Source organism: Triturus cristatus, chromosome 3_1, assembly GCF_964204655.1.
Source record: "Triturus cristatus chromosome 3_1, aTriCri1.1, whole genome shotgun sequence".
In the NCBI taxonomy this organism is placed as follows: Eukaryota; Metazoa; Chordata; class Amphibia; order Caudata; family Salamandridae; genus Triturus; species Triturus cristatus.
The window spans coordinates 33,518,148-33,537,312 of NC_140583.1; the positions used below are offsets into that span (position 1 = coordinate 33,518,148).

At 45.2% G+C, this 19,165-nt stretch overlaps 1 protein-coding gene across 6 annotated transcripts in view; it reads left to right on the plus strand.

The window, feature by feature from the left end:
• The window catches only part of PHF21A (PHD finger protein 21A), a 737,785-nt gene that overhangs the window by 636,988 nt on the left and 81,632 nt on the right, over positions 1–19,165 (plus strand). For 4 of the 6 annotated variants that reach the window (XM_085646699.1, XM_085646696.1, XM_085646698.1 and 1 more), the window contains one exon: positions 10,259–10,414. The exons of the other annotated variants lie outside the window; for them this stretch is intronic. In XM_085646699.1, the coding sequence (XP_085502825.1) occupies positions 10,259–10,414 (156 nt within the window). The remainder of the gene's footprint in view (positions 1–10,258; positions 10,415–19,165) is intronic. 6 annotated transcript variants of the gene reach the window in all.

The window sequence follows — 19,165 nt, forward strand, 5'->3', positions numbered from 1 at the left end:
AAACAAAACATAACATACAATAACATAAACAGACCAACCAATTAATTAGTGACTGATGTACCAAATAGTCATCCAACTTAATAGACAAACAATACAAAACGTTATACATAACAAGACAAATACAAAAATCTCTGTCCTATTATGAATTTCATCAGTAACCTGCAATGTCCGTTAGTTATGGTTAGAGTGACTCAGGACATTAGGTTATGCATTGACGTTTCGATCCTGGTGTCTGTGTTAATGGATCGGCATAACAAAGGGTCTTTTTCAGGACAAAATAAAGCATGCTATGACAGCTGAAATAAGAGGGGGAAATTATTAGGGGCGTGTGTACAAAACAAAGAGCACTTTTGTGAAATAAACAGTTGTGTTGGCTAAAAGGGTCACTCACCAGAGTACTCCAAAAGTAGAGAACAAAAACTCCTCCAATCATGGATGGAGTAAGGGTAAAAATCAAGTTGTCTAGGTGTAATGGCATTCGTCCACTCCTCCTCTTTTGGATGGAGTCAAACATAAGGGATAATCCAGTCCTCTGAAAACAAAAATTATTCTGCCGATTTAGGATATCTCATTAAACATATGAGGTCTAAATATTAAAAAGGGGATGGTGGAATCACCAGCAAGGCTACTTCATCGGGACTCGATCCACACCCAAGTAGTATGAAATAAACTTGAAATGCGTCCATTAGGAAACTTTATGAGCAAAGCGCAAAAAGATTTTTATGCACTTAATTGCCAAAAACGCTGTCTCCCATGTTGTGGCAGAAACAGCTTTGTAAATGAAACTGTTAAGGATATGCATAGAGCAGATGTATATGTCTTGAGGGTAGTGTAATAAAAAGCCATCTTACCCGACCAATTAATTTTTGTTGTCGGAAATGGGCTCTATTCCAGGCAATGTATATTGTCCATGGAGGAAACCAGCTAAATATAAAGCCAATTGCCCAGCAAAACGGCGCCCTGGAGACTGTGGCTGAATCTAGCACATAAATGGGAAGTGTTAAGACCCATTATGGAAATGGCAAACGTATAAAGGTAATGGCAAAACACAGAGTTTGCTTACCCGAACAGGCCGTTGCAATCAATTTGTGCAAATAAATAATTTAATTTGTGCTTTGCTCATGAAGTTTCCTGATGGACGCATTTCAAGTTTATTTCTTACTACTTATAAGAGTCCGGACGAAGTAGCATTGCTGGTTAGTCCACCATCTACTTTTTAATATTTTGACCTCATATGTTTAGTGAGATATCCGAAGTCAGCCATATAAGTTTCGTTTTCAGAGGAATTGATTATCTGTTACGTTTGACTCCATCCAAAATTGGAGTAGTTGATGAATGCTATTACACCTAGATGACTTAATTATTTCCCTTTACTCCATCCAGGATTGGAGGAGTTTTTGTTCTCTACTTTTGGAGTATGTTATGTTATCCAGATTTGTAAAACGCATGGCGGCCCACGCATCGAAGCGTCCCAGCGCTAAAGCTAGCAGAAGCAGAGAGAACAGGGGAGCTAGTAACTGGAGAATACCCACGTCTTGATCATTTTCCTAAAGATCCAGTGGTCCTGCGTGCTACGGACAGCCAGAGGGATGGAATTCCAGAGGGCAGGTGCCAGTGCTTTCAACGAACAGCCCCCTGCTCTTGTCCTGCGCACCCGTGGTACACAATCCAGGTGCAAATCCACAGAGCGCATGGCTCGAGCGGGAACATAAAAAAAGCACATCTCGCTCAAGGTTTGGGGACCCAGGCCATAGAGGCTCTTGTGAGTAGTGCATAGAGCTTTGAAGTAGACTCTCTTTTCTAAAGGTGGTTAGTGAAGCCGGCGAAGAAGGTCTGAAGCATGGTAATACTTAGGTAGTGCAAAGAGCGCGCAGGCAGCCGCATTCCGTGGCCATTGAAGTCTTTTGGACACAGATTTATTAACGCTCAATAGCAACCCATTACAATAATCTAATCTTGAAAGCACAGTGGATTGTCAATTCAAACGGGGGTAGCTTTTCCAGGATTAGGTGCTTAAGTCACCCAAAACAAGAAAAAGGAGGAGAAAAAGGAATAAACCGAGTGGGGTCCTTTGTTTAAACCCTGTAGGCTAGAGGCAAGTACAAGTCTTGTCTAATGATGACACCCCGAAGTATGTCATGCTTCATCATTGGGCGGTTGCCCCTCGTCGGGCCGGTGCTGCAATGCCCTACAGGTCCCTCGAAGGATCTCGTTGGCGGAGATCTTTTTTTGGTACTGCTGTTTGATGAGAGGGTGTGAGATAGAGGGTTTTAAGAAAACAAGTGCATGAGTGAGTTTTTAAACTAGCTAAGGGATAGCGAAGTGAATTGAGTTTTAATATAAGGGTTCCCTTGCCAGGTTAAAAAGACCCATAGGTCGTGTGTTACTGATGGGGTATAATGTGCCGCAGTAACTTAAGGTCAACATGTTTCGCACCGTCCAAGTGGTCAAAACGATCCCTGGCACTTCTTCAGGACCAGTGAAGTAAGTTAAAAAGAGACAGTCAATGGGTCAAGAACCCTGCTCAGGGGGAGCGAACCACCCTTGTGTGCAACTACATGGTGGCTAAAGCTCAATTGATTGGCCGCTCCTGTTGCAACCTAGTCTAGAGTGATAAATTGCTCCATAGGCTAGCACGTGTAATCTCCCGTACCGTAACGGGGGTTGCCGTTGGGTGCTTTGCCTGTCTGCATCTACCCCTTAAACTCCTCTGTCTGCACGCAGACGTGTTTAAGGAGCAACTTATCACTCTAGATAAGGTTGCAACAGGAGCCCCCGTTTCAATTGAGATTAACACAGGGAGCACAGGTACTGGATCATAATCCGCTCCCAGTCCCCCCAACCCCCACACCCTCTTTTTTGATGCACAGCACAGTGGATTGGACAATCATCTGTCGAATAGGTGCGTCAAAAAGTCCTTGGATGGACTTCAGGCCGCGTAGAAGGCCAAAACAAGTACCAGCCACTGCCTTAGCGTGCCCCTCAAACGAGAGGACATCGTCAACCAGCACTCCCAGGCTCTTGACCACAGATGTGAGGTGCAGGGTGTTCCAAGAGCCGCATACCATCATTGACTGCCCCTACAGATTGGTGTCTTGGAATTGCTGGCGAAGGTGAACACCAATTGGGTGTCATTAGCATATGATAATAGGGCAATGTTTCGAGCTGTGGCAATAAGGGCCATAGGGTGTATGTAAATATTAAACATAGTGGGGCTCAGGGCCGATCAGTGAGGCACACCACACCGGAGAGGGTGAGCACAAGAGGGAGCAGAGACCTGGTAAGACCGATCGGCCAAGTCAGACGGCAGCCAGGCGAGGGCCTTGCCATTGACACCGATCTCCTCCAACCACCGCAGCAGGATCTTATGGGAAACCATGTCAAAGGCTGCGCTCAGATCCAGCATGATCAGAGCCGAGGTTCTACCCTCATCCAAGGCGGACCGTAAGTGCTCCGTCACCGCGAGAAGTGCGGATTCAGTGCTGTCTGGGTCGAAAACCGTTGTGACATCTAGGATTGAATTTACTTCCAGATATTGAGTCAAGATATTATTGACATAGGACTCAATCATTGTTGCAAAATATGGGAGCCGAGATATTGGGTGATATACATTTAGCGTCGTTTTTTTTAGCAAGGGAATTACTTTCGCATGTTTCCAGGACTTGGGGACCGTTGCCAATGATAATGACTTATTGATCAGCTCCCAGCCCCCGATAGGAGGCAATGTTGGAATTCTCTAAAGAGGTTAGGTTTCAAGGCTCATCGGGGAACCTGATTTTACCTTCACAGACAGTGATTCCATGTCTTTAAAAGACACGGCAGGAAAGACGTGAAGGGAGAGTCGCGACGTGCTGGTGGAAACTTTCCAGAATGCCATAGCGAGCCTTCTATGGACTGAATGTGCAATAAATTGGCACTCTGATGAGTGGCCCTTTTGGCCAACACAGCTTTTTATTGCACAAAATTGCTCTTTGTTTTGTACACACCCCTAATAAATTCCCCCTCTTTTTATTAGGCTGTCACAGCGTGCTTTATTTTGTCCTGAAGTAGCCCCTGTGTGATGCCCTCCCATTAACACAGACACCAGGATCGAAACGTAAAGGCCTACGCTACTCATGTCCTGAACCAGTGATCCAACGTAATTTCATGTAACCATAACTAACGGACATTGCAGGTTACTGATAAATTCAAAATAGGACAGATTTTTGTATTTGTCTTATGTAGAACGTTTTGTATTGTTTGTCAGTTTATTACGTTGCATCATTATATGGTACATCAGTCACTAATGAATTGGTTCTGTTTGTTATTCTAAGTTATGTTTTGTTTGACAGTCCTTTCCACTAAATGAAATATAAAAATGAAATATTTGTATAATTTGAAGAATCTTTGTGGTGTGTACAAAGCTAGTTTTAAACTAAAGGAAAGTAATGTTGTAACATTTGAAGAAATAATTGATGCTACCCAACGGAACCCCTTTGTAGATTTCCAGTCTTCACAGCTGGTCTGGGGTATAAGGCTGTGAGGTTGTGTGGGAGGGTGCCTTGGTGCTCAGGATGTCCACTGACCGCATCATCAGAGCTGTTCTGGGAAGTGAGGTTGTGTGGAACGATGTCCACTGACCACTGACCACATCGTCACAGCTGGTCTGGGATTCTGGGCTGTGTGGAAGAATGCCTTAGTGGTCAGGGTGTCTACTGACCGCATCGTCACAGCTGGCCTGGGATTCTGAGCTGTGTGGAAGAATGCCTTAGTGGTCAGGGTGTCCACTGACAGCATGGTCACAGCTGGCCTGGGATTCTGGGATGAGTGTCACGTGGAAGGATGCTTTGGTGATCAGGATGTGTCTACTGACCGCATCGTCACAGCTGGTCTGGGATTCTGGGCTGTGTGGAAGGATGCCTTAGTGGTCAGGGTATCCTCTGACTGCATCGTCACAGCTGGTCTGGGATTCTGGGCTGTGTGGAAGGATGCCTTAGTGGTCAGGGTGTCCACTGACCGCATCGTCACAGCTGGTCTGGGATTCTGGGCTGTGTGGAAGGATGCCTTAGTGGTCAGGGTGTCCACTGACCGCATGGTCACAGCTGGCCAGGGATTCTGGGATGTGAGTCCCCTGGAAGGATGCCTTGGTGGTCAGGGTGTCCACTGACTGCATCGTCACAGCTGGTCTTGAATTCTGGACTGTGTAGAAGAATGCCTTAGTGGTCAGGGTGTCCACTGACAGCATCGTCACAGCCGGTCTGGGATTCTGGGCTGTGTGGAAGGATGCCTTAGTGGTCAGGGTGTCCACTTACCGCATCGTCACAGCTGGTCTGGAATTCTGGGCTGTGTGGAAGAATGCCTTAGTGGTCAGGGTGTCCACTGACCGCATCGTCACAGCCGGTCTGGGATTCTGGGCTGTGTGGAAGGATGCCTTAGTGGTCAGGGTGTCCACTGACCGCATCGTCACAGCTGGTCTGGAATTCTGGGCTGTGTGGAAGAATGCCTTAGTAGTCAGGGTGTCCACTGACTGCATCGTCTCAGCTGGTCTGGAATTCTGGGCTGTGTGGAAGGATGCCTTAGTGGTCAGGGTGTCCACTGACCGCATCGTCACAGCTGGGTCTGGGATACTGGGCTGTGAGGTCATGTGGAAAGATGCCTTTCTGATCAGGCCTGATAGGGTAAGTATAGACTTGTGTCAGAGTGACCCCCCCCAGGCCTTAGATAATAACCTATATGAGGCTATGCTGCTTCTCTGAGATGGCGCTGTGAATGGGGTCACACAAATGTATTGTCCTTAATGAATGACCTGTCTGTAACCACTAACATGTTTTCAATTGCTTTATGTTTTTACAGACATCTGCGCTCGAACTGTTGCAGTGTTTACTTTTGAAATGTTATGTTTTTCACGTGTTTGTCCCTTCCACCCCCTCGCCACCACACTCACTGCATTTCACCCATTCTTCTTTGCAAATTGCATTGTCAAAAAGCATGTGCACTAATCCTTCCTTGCAGCGCCTTTCAGTAGGGTTTACTAGGCACTTTCTGTACTAACGCTGGTGGGCAGGGCTTAGCATGGTCGGACTGGCCCATAGGGCGATCTGGCAGCACCAGAGGAGCTTGTCCGTCAAGTCAGTGAATGACTGGCGTGGGCCGGGGTCTTGCTCGTTTGTGGGCCTGTATTATAGTCTGGAGGGTCAGCTTTTACTGTTGACAATCATTGCCTGCAGCAAGCTCAAATCCATGAGTCTTCCAGCCCCTGCAAAACTCCTCTACACTTTGTCTTTTCTAGCTTAAAACGGCCTGGTTTCGCAAATGCGGCCCACTTTTTTTTTTTTAGCTGTTTGGTTTGCTAGTAGGGGTGAATGAGTTTGGTGTCCGGACCTATTTTCTGTCCCAATCTGACCCTGGGACTTGGCTGTGTTAGAATAGGCGCCTGAATTCAGCTGCATGGCAGCTCTGGCAGATAGAAGACCCTTTTCTGACAGATGTTTTAATCTTTCTGGTTCAGCTCAGATTTGCGCACAGATGGAGTAAAGGATTAAAGGTATTAAAGCCGTCACAGACTGGGAAAGAGGATTAGAAAGAGTTGTTAGCACTCTGGTGCCATGTTCAGTGCCCAAGTTCGGATTATTCACACACTGGTGCAGAAATGTGTCATCTGCACACACACTTCAAAAAGGGATCTCTGTAAAACGGTGGATTAGCATGTTGGCAACATTGGGTGTACTCACAGTACTTGTCACAGTAGATCCGCACCAGATCAGAAAACAGGAAAGCAAGCTCAATTATATAAATTAAAGTAAACACACATGAAACAATGGCAGCTACAAAAACGGTGTTGGCATGTTTGCATATTATTCAGCAAAAGTAGAAATTCATAATCTGGAATACTGCTTTGCTGCCGGCAGCATGTGAATCACCTTTCAAGGTCCACTGTGCTTTGGGCCTCAAATGAGTTGGCTTCTGTTGGGCTCATTTTTAGTTCGTCTAGATGGGGAGGTTTTCCTGTTTGTGATAATCTCGGTGACAAATTGGCTTGTGAGCACAAGAGGACAGATGCCTGAAAAATTGGTTGGTTTGTGGTGTTACTATCTACTTTTCTACTCTTTTCTGAGGTTTACGATTACATCCAATCTAATCCCCTTTTAGGATGCAGCCCCAGCATCCAGTGCTTCCTCGTCTCTCAGATCTATCATCCTTAAAGTCGCTGCCCGTGGCCGGATCAAACTTGTTTGCTCTGTAAATGTTATCCAGGTGTTGTTGTTCTAATGATAGACTTTCTTTTCTCAGATCTTTCTCTTTCTTTAGAGACCAAGAGCAATAGATCTCTTGGATGGCTCATGTGGCCAGAGACAGCAGCAGATCAGCAATGCCCTTTAGTGGCCTAATGTTTTATAGGGGGGTAGTTGAAGCCCCACCAGACGCCTTTTGAATGGTGTCTCCTTGGCGCGAAGATCTCCATAATGGCCGCTCAGATGAGGTTCACTCATGCTCGGACTGTTGAAGGTTGCGGAGCATTGGATTTTGAACAAACCATTTGGATGAGTGTTTAGTTCAGCTTTGCTGTCCTCTATTGTTAGTGGTCACCTGTGAGGTTCTACGCCCTGGTCACACAGAAGGTCATCATCAGCTGGGACATGGATAGTGAACACTTTTGCATCAACAAAAATTGTCCCCCAACCCTGAATCTTTTGTCGCGAACAGAAGCCTTGATATAACCTCTTGCAGCCCGACATGCCTGTGGTCTAGATTACCCCGGTCTATAGCCTCTCGCGCTCAAACTTGTTGCAAGCACGGGCGTGATCAGAGAACTTGCAGCCATTGTTTCCCGCAGTGTCTTCTGGGAGTCTAACTAAGCCATCTGTCTCCATTTTTGGCCTTGTTGTTCTCTGTCATCTGGTGTTCTAGGTATAATAGTTGACCAAGTGCATCCACTCGATGATTTGATGTACTGTCTCCTTTCACTCTTGCAAAGCAGTTACCTCACCAATGAAACTTTGACCCTCTACAGCTTTCCACTGCCTTGCAGCTAGGTTAATGCTATAAATAATTCTAAATTCCAAACAAAGTCGTATGAAATCGCAGAGATGATGTTTTGTATGTTGTCGGCTTGTAAATCTGATAGTTCATATCCGCGCCACATCATTTCTTTAAAACAAAGTGCATGCTGGATAATTTCCATAAGTCACTGGCATTGCGATTTTATTTTTAAATGGCAAAGACAACATGACTGCCAATCTCTGTGGAGAAAATGTAGAAACGGATGTAAAAAAACAATAATCTGTCCCAAGACAAGCCTCACAAAGAATTTAATGAAAACAAAAAGACTTTGGGGAGGGAAGGTTTACCACCCTAAGGATCCTCCTCTTATGAGCAGGGTAAAATAACTGGTGCTCTGAAGCCGCGCGTAGCACGATGGGATTGGGTGCGAGGGCCGCCGACACCTTCAAACGAAGGGTCCTCGTTTGTAACCTTCCAGTGGTAGCCTGTCTGCTTGTTTTTCTCTTCATAACGCATGTGTTTTTCAGGGCGCTTAAGGTAGCAGGGCTATGGTCATGCTCTACGATTATTATTTATTTTTTGTCAACCTTTTTTTTTGCACCTCATTATAAAAGAAGGAAATAGCATCCCCGCTTTGGTAAGCAGAGCCTCAGATAGGCCGCAGCGCATTGTTAAGCATTTACATTAATACAGTCTTTACCATTGACTGTCATTGTTATACGTATGGTAAAGAGCAACATTTTCTAATGTTTTTTATATCAGTAAAGATCGCTATGATGCGGAACAAGGATTAGCAGTAATATGTCCTCACTGGTATCCAGAACAGCTTCAGGTTTCCTCTAATGAAAGAAAGAGAAATGAACATTTCCTTCTGAGTGTATTGGAGCTAGAGGCACAAGCAATGAGGGCAAGCAAGAGATTCATGTAGCGGCCAGAAGGGTCACCAAAGAGTTGGCGCCTTCGGGGCTTGAGCTTGGTTTTTATGTACGATCTACCTCTCAACCCACACACCTCCGGCTGACACATGTGGTCTTCTTTGAGATTGGCTGTAGTTTACAAACATGTTTGCAGAATCCTGGAAGCAGCGCTCGCCTTGCTTTGGAGCGGACACTGCTAGTGTTGTAAGTCTCCAAGCAGTGAGTGGGGAGGTCTACTGTGCAACTATGGATCCATCTGGATTTCCCAAACAGCATTGCTCCTTTCACAACCAAGTGACACTTGTTGAGGGACATTTCTTGAGCTCTCATTTGAGGGCTGCATCATATTAGACATTACTTTGTCACTTGGCTTCGTATCCAGCATTTCCTACGCTGGGTTTATCTGGCAGTGTTTGATGATATTTCATCCACTTTCCCAACACTATGGTCTGAGCTGCTGGACCGAAAAGTATCTTCTGGACTGACATGTCTGCTGGTCTATAAGCTTATCCGTGCTATTCAAAATGCTCCCGGGTACGTCGAACCGCTTTAATTCTCGCATTTGTTGTTTGTGGCATTTCCCTAGCAGTGAATATAGAGTGCTGTAACGCCTAAACCTCTCTGCACAGACTTTTAATTAACATAAGTTTATTTAGCTTTACAAGAAACTAAAATATGTAAGCTTCAGGATATGCACTTCGTTGCCTTAAAAAGCAGTTTTTGTACAAGAAAAAAGGCTTCTGTTTAAATTAAGCCGCGTGTTTTGTTTGGCTTCAGGAGACTTGGAAAATAAACCTCAACATTTCTGATGGGCATTGCTTGGTGTGTAGGCGCCATTTGTAATGGAAAGTGTAAGGTGGTGATCCACACACTCTTCGGTCCTGGAGCACATGCAGTGTGTACATTTTGTCATTATTTTTAGTGTTGTACATAGTGAATTCTTCAGTGCTAGCATTTAAATCATATTTTGAATCTGGGGCAACTTCACAGAAAACCAGCAGGACAAACGTGCCGATGTGTGCCAAGCAGTGCTTGTTGTCTGGTGATATTACTCAGCTGTATTGTGGTAAAGTGAAACAAAGGAGGGGGGGATTCTACAGTGGTATATATGACCAGGACTCTTGCTACCTTTCTGTGCTCCGAAAGGTAGGCTTTCTCCCACTCCACCTTTGAAGCCGTAGAGTGTGCGATGCTGTGAGACCCACCGGAACCCTTTTCAATGCTATTGAAGCTGTACTGAAGAGTGACACATTAACCTAAGCATGTGGATGTTAAAGTTCACTTTTTTGCCTTCTCTCTCTCTCTCTCTCTCTCTCTCTCTCTCTTTTTCTCTCTCTGTATCTTTCCAATAAATCTTGCAGGGCGATATCCATGAGGATTTTTGCAGCGTTTGCAGAAAGAGCGGGCAGTTGCTGATGTGTGACACATGCTCACGTGTGTATCACCTGGACTGTCTGGAGCCTCCTCTGAAAACTATTCCCAGGGGCATGTGGATCTGTCCTAAATGTCATGATCAGGTATTGTTCGACAGACGGGACAAAGGTTTCTGTCAGAGAAGGGATAGAGGTGGCCCTCTTTGGGGTACGCCACACTACTGCTGAGGGGAGGAGGGCTGGTCAACATCATCTTAATCTTGGACGTGAGCTGAGGTCTAAATCAAATGACTGGGAAAAGGTGTTGCATTGATTTCTAGAGATCCTAGTGAGAGAGCTGTGTTCCCTGTGTACCTCTGCTCCTGTAGTGAGGATATGCTCCCGTGTTCTAGTGCGCTCTACAAATCTGCATAACATAACAATAGGCATTCATGTATGAAGCTTTTATTTTAATATATCTATAGAATTGGATAAAGCAACATTTGGTTATGGTACATTGTCATTTGCGAAGAATTCTATATTGCATTTACTTGCAGGAACCAGCCTTACTTGTCCTAAGAAAGAATGCAAGATGTAGTCTGTTATGAATGGCTCAGGCTTCACCATTAGCCTAGAAACCGGACAGCCCTGTTGCACGCTCTTATGTCGATAGCACCTTGCCTTTTTCTGTACTCTGGACTCATCCATACAGGTGGAGTAGACTTAATTTTTTTTATTTCTTTTACGGTAAATGCAATTGCGATGGAAGCCCGAGAGCTTGCACCCAAGGGATAACTAGATCCTATTGACACTTCTGTTGGCCGTCCCTACTCATACTCAGTCCTCTTTTCTGTGCAGCAACTCTTCTGGACAGATTGTTGCCTGTTTTCGGCGCAGTATGTCTTCTGAGCGGATCCTTGCATGTTTTGTTTATTTCTTTATTTTGAGGTCACTTTTTCGAACTTTATCGCCTGTCTACAGGCTTCTTTGCGGATCTATTCAGGATGTCTTGAGCTTGAAACCCGTTTTTAAGGATTGCAGCTTTTGAAATGGATTGTTCAAGATGGAAGCCACTCAGACTCGATTTTGTAGATGTAGTATTTATTATTGCCTTATGAGTACAATTTTGAAAAGACATGAATGGTATGTACTGATGCATAGTGTCTTTCTCTCTCGCTCTTTCTCTCACAATGACACAGAAATGATGAGGCGAAAACACAACACCGAGGATTTCCTTAAAGTGCACCCGTTTGGTTGCTTTAGCAAAGATGTGATTGTTTGCTATTACTTCACGGCTTTGGCAAACTCACTCCTTCTGAAAAGTGATATCTTATCTAAGAGGATGTTAAAGAGAAGCAATTTAGTAATCTTGGACTAACTCTCGACCTGGCCATCCAGACTCATGTCTAGATCTACCACTATTTTCTTAATTTTACAAACTGCTAATCTAGGCACAATGTCTCCACCAATGGCAAAAGTAGGAAGTACCAGAACTCCAAAGGCTTTTTCACTGCTCCCTTTTCTTACCCTCCAGGCTCAGAGCTGAGTCAACTAGGACCCTTACATTCTTGCGGTGGTCTGGGCGCTCTGTCTTGTAGCCCTTCGTTGCTCTCCCCACCTCAACAGGTCTTAAGCAGGCTCATGAGAGAAGTTCAATCCCTTCCATGGCTCAGTGTCTTACAAACACAGACAAGTCGTACTGGCCAACATGAGGTCTTCGGTTGTAGCGTGGGCTGCTGTAGATCGCATGCTCCATTGTTGAACGAGGGCACTTTGCAATTCCTTCCTTCACAGAAGTCTTCAGTCTCAAAAGATTGTGTGACGGCTCTCTGAAGCCCACAATGCACCAGGACAAAGACTCCACTTTAGATTGTTTATTTTCAACATTAATTTCGAAAGTTCTCCTCATGCTCTGGGAACATCGCACCACTTCTGCAATCATTTTTGGTTCCAGTATTCTATTGTCGAAACACTCCTAATGCATCTTGCCGCTGCACACATCAACAGCACCATAGGAGTGGCTCTTGGCCTCCGGTCATCTCCGAATGACTCTTGGTGAGTATGGAGATTATTCATTTCCATGCTGCCTGAGGTGCAATTAAAATTCCTGTGGTCAGACCAACATCAAGTCTGCTTCCTTGAGATCACAAGGAGTCAAACTGTTCAGTCTGCCAGGCTTTCAGGAATAAAAAGAAAATATGCTATTGGATTAAGGGAGCATGGCTGAGCTAATTACAAAAGCAGCACAGAGATCCCACCCAAATAACGCCCACTCTTGGCTCTGAGGAGTCCGAAGTAGGTTACAACATAAGGTTTTCAGCTCCAAGCCCACGTTGCATCAAAAGCCCTCTTTGGCTGCAGACCAGCCTTGAGCCATGGGCTTCAACCCTTGAGTCCAACCATACCAGCTCAAGCCCGAAAGCCAGACCATCCACCCTCAGAACTGAAATCGGCTTTGAGTTCAATTTAAGGAAGATTTCCACTCTGGATTAGACACCAAGAGAGCCCACACCAGTCATCTTGCTCCCGGTGGTCCCAGATGTTATATTGCATATATATATATATCCACCCCCCTTTAGGGAAACGTTTAGTATGTCCTCCCCAACAGGAGTCAGTCCAGCCAACCCCTCCAAAGATGAGGATGGTAACATTCAACAATGAATTCTCAGGAGTTTCAGCTCTAACCTGCTCCAAAGAAGAGTAAAGTCCAGGCCTTTCTCCTCCACAGCCTCCATCAAGACAGCATTCACCAACAACACAGCGCTCATGCAGACCACATTCACCTGCGTGTGTACAGTCTTTTCACACTGATTCTGCCCATGATCATTATGATCTTCAGGACTCCGTGCCACCTCAAGGGGGTGATGGCGAATGCGAGGGCTATAATGCATGCTGGAGCCCTCTCCAGTTACTGCCTCACCTCCCAGTGATCCCAGAGCGCATCGCACTGTTATCCAGAGGGCAGCAAACTTTAAAAGTTATGGTAGAAGTGAAGGATGTGTTGCTTGTAGAAACTCGGACATGGAGGTGAGTGCAGTTCCTCCCAAAGCAGAAAAACATGGCAAAATGATTACTGACTGCTTCGAGGAAGCAGTGAAAGTTAGAGTTGTGACACCAAAGGTCTTGTAAAAGCAAAAAAAAAGCTCCAGGCAACCCTCTATAGATTAAGTCATGTGTCACCAGCCTTCCTGGTTATCTATATGGCCAGGAAGGGGGCGTGTGCCCAGGCTCCCGGGATAAGGAGAAAAAGAAAAGGAAAATGTGTAATAGTGGGAGCAACACCACAATGTCTTATAGCCAACTCGGAAGGCCTCCTCTTAAGGTCTGATCACTATCATCAGGAGGGAAAAGAGCAACGTATCACAGACGAGCGAAATCATTGGTTCAGCAGGGCGAGATGATACATAATCCTAATATTCAGCGCGCACATGTTGCATTGGAGACGGCTTCCAGGGAGGTCAGCACCAGCAACATCCTCAGACGGTATGCATGGTTGCACCGGTCTGTTTTTTGCCAGTTGGCTTCTCATGAATATAACTTTTGATGACAAGCATAATTTTGAGTTGTAAGTAGACCGCAAGCTCTGCATCATAGGATCTTCATAGATAGTCATAAACACTTGGAAATTCGCTGCTTTGTTCTGCGGACCCCGGAACAGCCCTTTGCATAGTTTTCTTCCTTGGAAACAGCAGTAAATAATGTCGGCCCATGAATGAAATGATGGAAACATGTAATGGAAGCGTATCAGCTTCTTCATTTTTCCTGAATGTACATATAGCGTTGTCATATAAGTGAAATAGCCCTGCATTGCAACATTGAAAAAGCAAGACTTCTATTCACATTGTGTACATAAGGTTATAAATGCAGCCAGATAGGTTGACATTGCCGTTAGTGGAAGAAGAAGCCTTTATAAACCTGGGAGGCAACCCTTCCCACAATGCCTTTTAGTGTCAGTTGCTTCTCAGAGCTTGTTCTGTTTTTCCGGCTCATGAGTGAAGGCTCTCGAAAAAAAAAATGTATTCCTGTAAGGAAACTATTTTTAGTGTTCCACTCAACGCCTCGTTTAATCTGCTATTAAGTGTGCCAGTTAGCTGCTCATTCTGACAAGATTGTTTAATCAAAATGCCCTCCCTTTTCTCAAAGTGCCCCTCGTGGGAGAAAAAAGCCTGTTACTGGTGCTTACAAGTTTTGGGTAGTCTGCCTTCCTCCCTCACACTCTGTCAAAGAATGTGACATTTACCAAAAAATTGTCAGAGAACTTTTAAAAACAAAGATGGAATTTGATTGAGGTATGACTGAAAATATTGAAGCAGAGGAAGATAAGAAAAAAAGACAGCGGCTGGAAAGATCAGCCTTCCAGCCTGCTTCAACAAGTCTGCCTCCTCCCGACACTGACTCTCTCATGGGGAGATCCAAGGAGGGGAAATCAAGTGGTAGCGATCTTTCTGCTTCTCGAACAGTGGATTTTTTAAACATTCACATGATTGAATCATTCCCCATTGTCAGGTTGCGAATCCCCGGTACATTAAAATAGCAGTATACAAATGTACAACATATAGTATATAATGTAAAAAGACCATAGGGCTTAAGCAACACAGTATTTTTAGTAACACACCCACCTAATTTGAAAGAACCCAAACTTCAGTAAATGAGGTGGAAGCTTAAGCACTCATACTCGCTATAGAGACCAATATAGCTCAGACTTCAAAGCACAAGTGCGAGAATAAAATATGAACCTGTGACCGGAGAGGAGGGCGAGTAACAGGTAAGTAACTCATTTCTTCTCCAACATTGCATCTTTTATATATCCACAAGCTTGAATCCGACTAGCAAGCAGTACACATTATGAAATGCAGCAAATCGGGAAGCAGGCTCACCTTGAGTTAGAGGTTTCTCAGGACTGCCTGTCCCTTAGCTGCATCAGCTTCTGCCTCCACTTCTGGACAGTAATGCTTTGTGAACGTATGCCTGCTTCTCCAGGTTGCTGCACAGCAGAGGTCTCTCAAAAGCACCCCAGCATAGAGTGCTGCAGTTGAACCCATGCCCTGGTGGAAGGCACCCTCGCTTTTTCCCCGAATAGGACGCTTGGCTTTGGCAAGACAGAAAGTAATATAGTCTGAGAGCCAATGAGCTATCCCCAGGGCAGGGCTTGACCTTTTAATGGTTGAGCAAATGATACAAAGAACTGGTTTGATGTGCGTCTGTCCTTTGTCTATATAGAACTTGTGACATCTATGCAAATCTAACTAATGTAATGATTTTTCTGCTGGTGAGGATGGATTGGGTAAGAAAGATCTAAGAATGACAGGCTCATTCAAATGAAAGTCAGTAGGCACATCCAGAACGAATTTAAGGTTGGTTCTGAGCATCGCTTTGTCCTTAGTGATCCGGAGAAAGGGTTCTCTGATGATGAATGACTGTATTTTTCCCACTTTCCTAACGGATGTCCGAGCCGAGAGTAGTGCTCTCTTCCGTGATATTCTGAGTTTACTCCCTGTATCGGCTCAAAAGGAGGTAACATCAGCTGATTTAGGACTAGATTAAGCTCACATGGAACTGGAGGATGTTGAAGAGGTGGAAAAGCTCTGAAGAGACCTTTCATAAATTGTTTAATGATCCTTTGGGAAAGCAGAGGAGGTGTCGAACTGTCAGTCCTTCTAAATCTGGAGATTGCAGCCAGATGGGCCCTGACAGAAGAATATTTGAGACCACTTTTGGCCATATTTAACAAGTATGACAGGATCTGATAAGGCTTTGTTTGTAGCAGAGATGAACATTATTTCTGCACCAGATACAGAAACGCTTCCACTTAGCCTTGTAAGTCTTATTGGTTGCGGGAGCACTGTTAACAATGAGAAGACTATGTGTGATGCAAGGGTGTGAGAGGAAGGGTCAGGGGTGAATGGAAAAGTGAATTAAAAAATACCTGGCTCTTTGGTCTAACGAAATTTATTATACCGTATGAGCTGGTATTAATAAAAATTAGTGGGGGGAGGAGGAAGTATGCCTCAATGAGCTGTGCCTCCTAATGGTGCCGACATGTTTCGAAGCTTCCCCAAGCTTCTTCTTCAGGACCTTAAAGATCCCTTCCTGAAACTCACTGTGATGTGTCAATAAATAAAAAGGTGTGGATAGATCAATATAGGAAGAAAATAACCTCCTATGGTAATGCCTAGATAGGTCTTATATGGTCCATAACTTGCTGTAAAGAGAAAATTGCCTCATGAGCTCTGAAACCGGGTGGTGGGATTGCCCACTCGGCTATGAATCCCCAGATAAATATCCGCCAAATCACCCACCCCGGTCGGCTCCGTTTTTATTAATACCAGCTCATAAGGTATAATAAATTTCGTTAGACCAAAGATCCAGGTATTTTTTAATTTACTTTTCCATTCACCCCTGACCCTTCCTCTCACACCCTTGCATCACACATAGTCTTCTCATTGTTAACAGTGCTCCCGCGTAGTCGTAGGTCGTAGCACGCCCCGTCCCGTAGAGGGGCGGGAAGACCCCCATGATGAAGCATGACACCAAGGGCCCTTTTGGTGTGTGAGGGGTATTTAAACAACTGACTTGTATTCTCCACGGCTGTGGGATACATCTTTGTCCCCGTGGGGAGTCTTGTTACACATTCAACCTACGGGTGGATCCCTATGTTTACTAGTATTTGACCGGGAGGAAGTATCCACCTCCACCACTCGGACGAGTGGTACCTCTCTACTCCCTTTTTTGTTCTTCTTTGGACCTCAGCAGCTAGACTAGTCGCGGGATGCAGAATATGTGACCGCATCAGTCCAGGCCTAAAACGTTTAAGTAGGCTCCTGTTTAAAGCAAAGGTCCAGCTGAAAATAGCCTGCATGACAAACAATGCCCTTCACCACAACACTTCCGTATACCTGTCCAATAAACTAGAACTGACGGGGCAGTCGTTCCTTAACAAGTGCCAACTTCCTGTTGCTGAAACCGCAGCAAAAAGAAAACTTACAACCGCTCCTTCTGCGACTTAGCCCCAAGAATATGGAATGCACTGCCACCCATAATCAGGACCAAGCCCTGGATGACCACCTTCAAAAAAGAAATTCAAAGGCTTCTGATGAACACATTTCTCCATTCACAACCCTGAGGAATGCAACTGGGCAAATCTCATGTTGAAACATGAATCTACCTACCTGATGGCTACTTTGCAGTTTTTCTGTTCTTATAACTGAATGCTTCCTATATTTTATATATCAGCGCTATGATACCCTGACAGGTCATGTTCGCGCTTTACAAGACTCCACAAATAAATGTTTGGACAATATTCTGGAATGCACCTTCTAAGGAATAGCTGGAAGCTCTGCCAACTGCAGCAGTTTGCTGTAACAGTACTGGCGAGACCACGCCGGAGCAATAAGGATCCAATTGTAATAGTCTATCTTTGCTTTCTTCAACACTTTTGGGATCAGGGGAAAGGTGGAAAGGCGTAGGCAAATATCTTGAACCAACTGATCCAAAACCTGTTTGCGAAGCACAAGCGTTTTCTGTTCTATTCACAGGTTTTTATTGAACGCATGGCTACTCGAGACAGGGTTCCCAGTGGTAAAAGCCCTTGCTTGAAAAGGGAGCGTTTAGACATACCTATAGTTTTAAGCTCTTTTCTGAAACGTAGTAGATTGTCGTTTAGCCTAAGGCTGATCAGTTCCAGAGTTTTGTGGCAAGATAAGCGAATGAGCGGCCTCCGCCTCTGGCTCTCTTAATTCTGGCGAGAAAACATAAGTTGTTTGACCTAATTTGTCTATTGGCATAGCAAGGGTTGATGAGGTTATGGAAGATACGCAGGCCTACTTTGTGTTTCGCACGATGTGCAATGGAAAGTGTTTTGAATTGTATCCTTTGGCAGCTAGTGAAGCACAGCGAGAGCCGTGGGGATGTAGGTCACCCCCACTTTTTGCCTCGTATTCGATGCATTTTTGATAGAAAGTTCACTGACTTCCTGCTATCCAGGTCCCTAGTGTCAGATCTCTTTCCTTATCCGAGTATGTGTTATGCCACCCTAAGGTACCCCTCACCAAGAACATGTAGGCTGCCATTGCAGGCTGCGTGTCTTAGGGCAGACAAAAGCGAAAACACGACTTAGCATACAGCCCTGTGTGCTTTGTCTGCAGACACTTGCATGAAGTATAGATACGTAACCCCTACAGCAGGTCTTTCAGCCCTAAGGTAGGGTGCACTATACTACAAGTACAAGTGACCAGTAAAGCTATGTTCGAGGCATATGAGCGCAGATTACACACTTTTGCATAGATCGCCATCTGGTGTTGGGCCCGGATGTTTGCAGTTTGTTTTCCCTCTTGGAAAGTCTTTTGGAAGTCACGAGGTCGGTGACTCCTCCTTTGGATCGTATTGCGCATGGGCTTCGGCTCCATCCTCAGATTGTTTTTTTCCGCCATCGGGCTCGGATGTAATCTTCGCGCTCCGGTTCCGAACATTTTCCAGTTCGACGATCGAAGCGGAATCCTCACCTCACATCGCGGTATTGTTTCGATCACGATCTCCTCAATCAACACACCTTCTCATCGACAAATCTTCGGTTCCAGTCGTCGACGGCGGCCTTCGGGCCTACCTAAGCTCCGGTCCCGGCTGATGGAAAGAACTCCATTTAAGAAGTGCCCTCGATGTGGGTCCAAATTCCCCCACACCGATCTTCATGAGGTGTGCAACCTCTGCCTCTCCCCTGAACACGAGGCTCGAGACTGTCCGGCCTGTAAGTCTTTCAGATCGAAAAAGACTATTCGGGACCGAAGAGCCAGATGAAACATGGCACACTCCTCGACCTCCGTTCCAGTCTATATCTTCGGAGAGGACATCGAAGATCCGGGACAGCAGCGCACCGAAGAGGACCTCGTCAGTGCTTCCGAGGACGACGACTCAGATGTG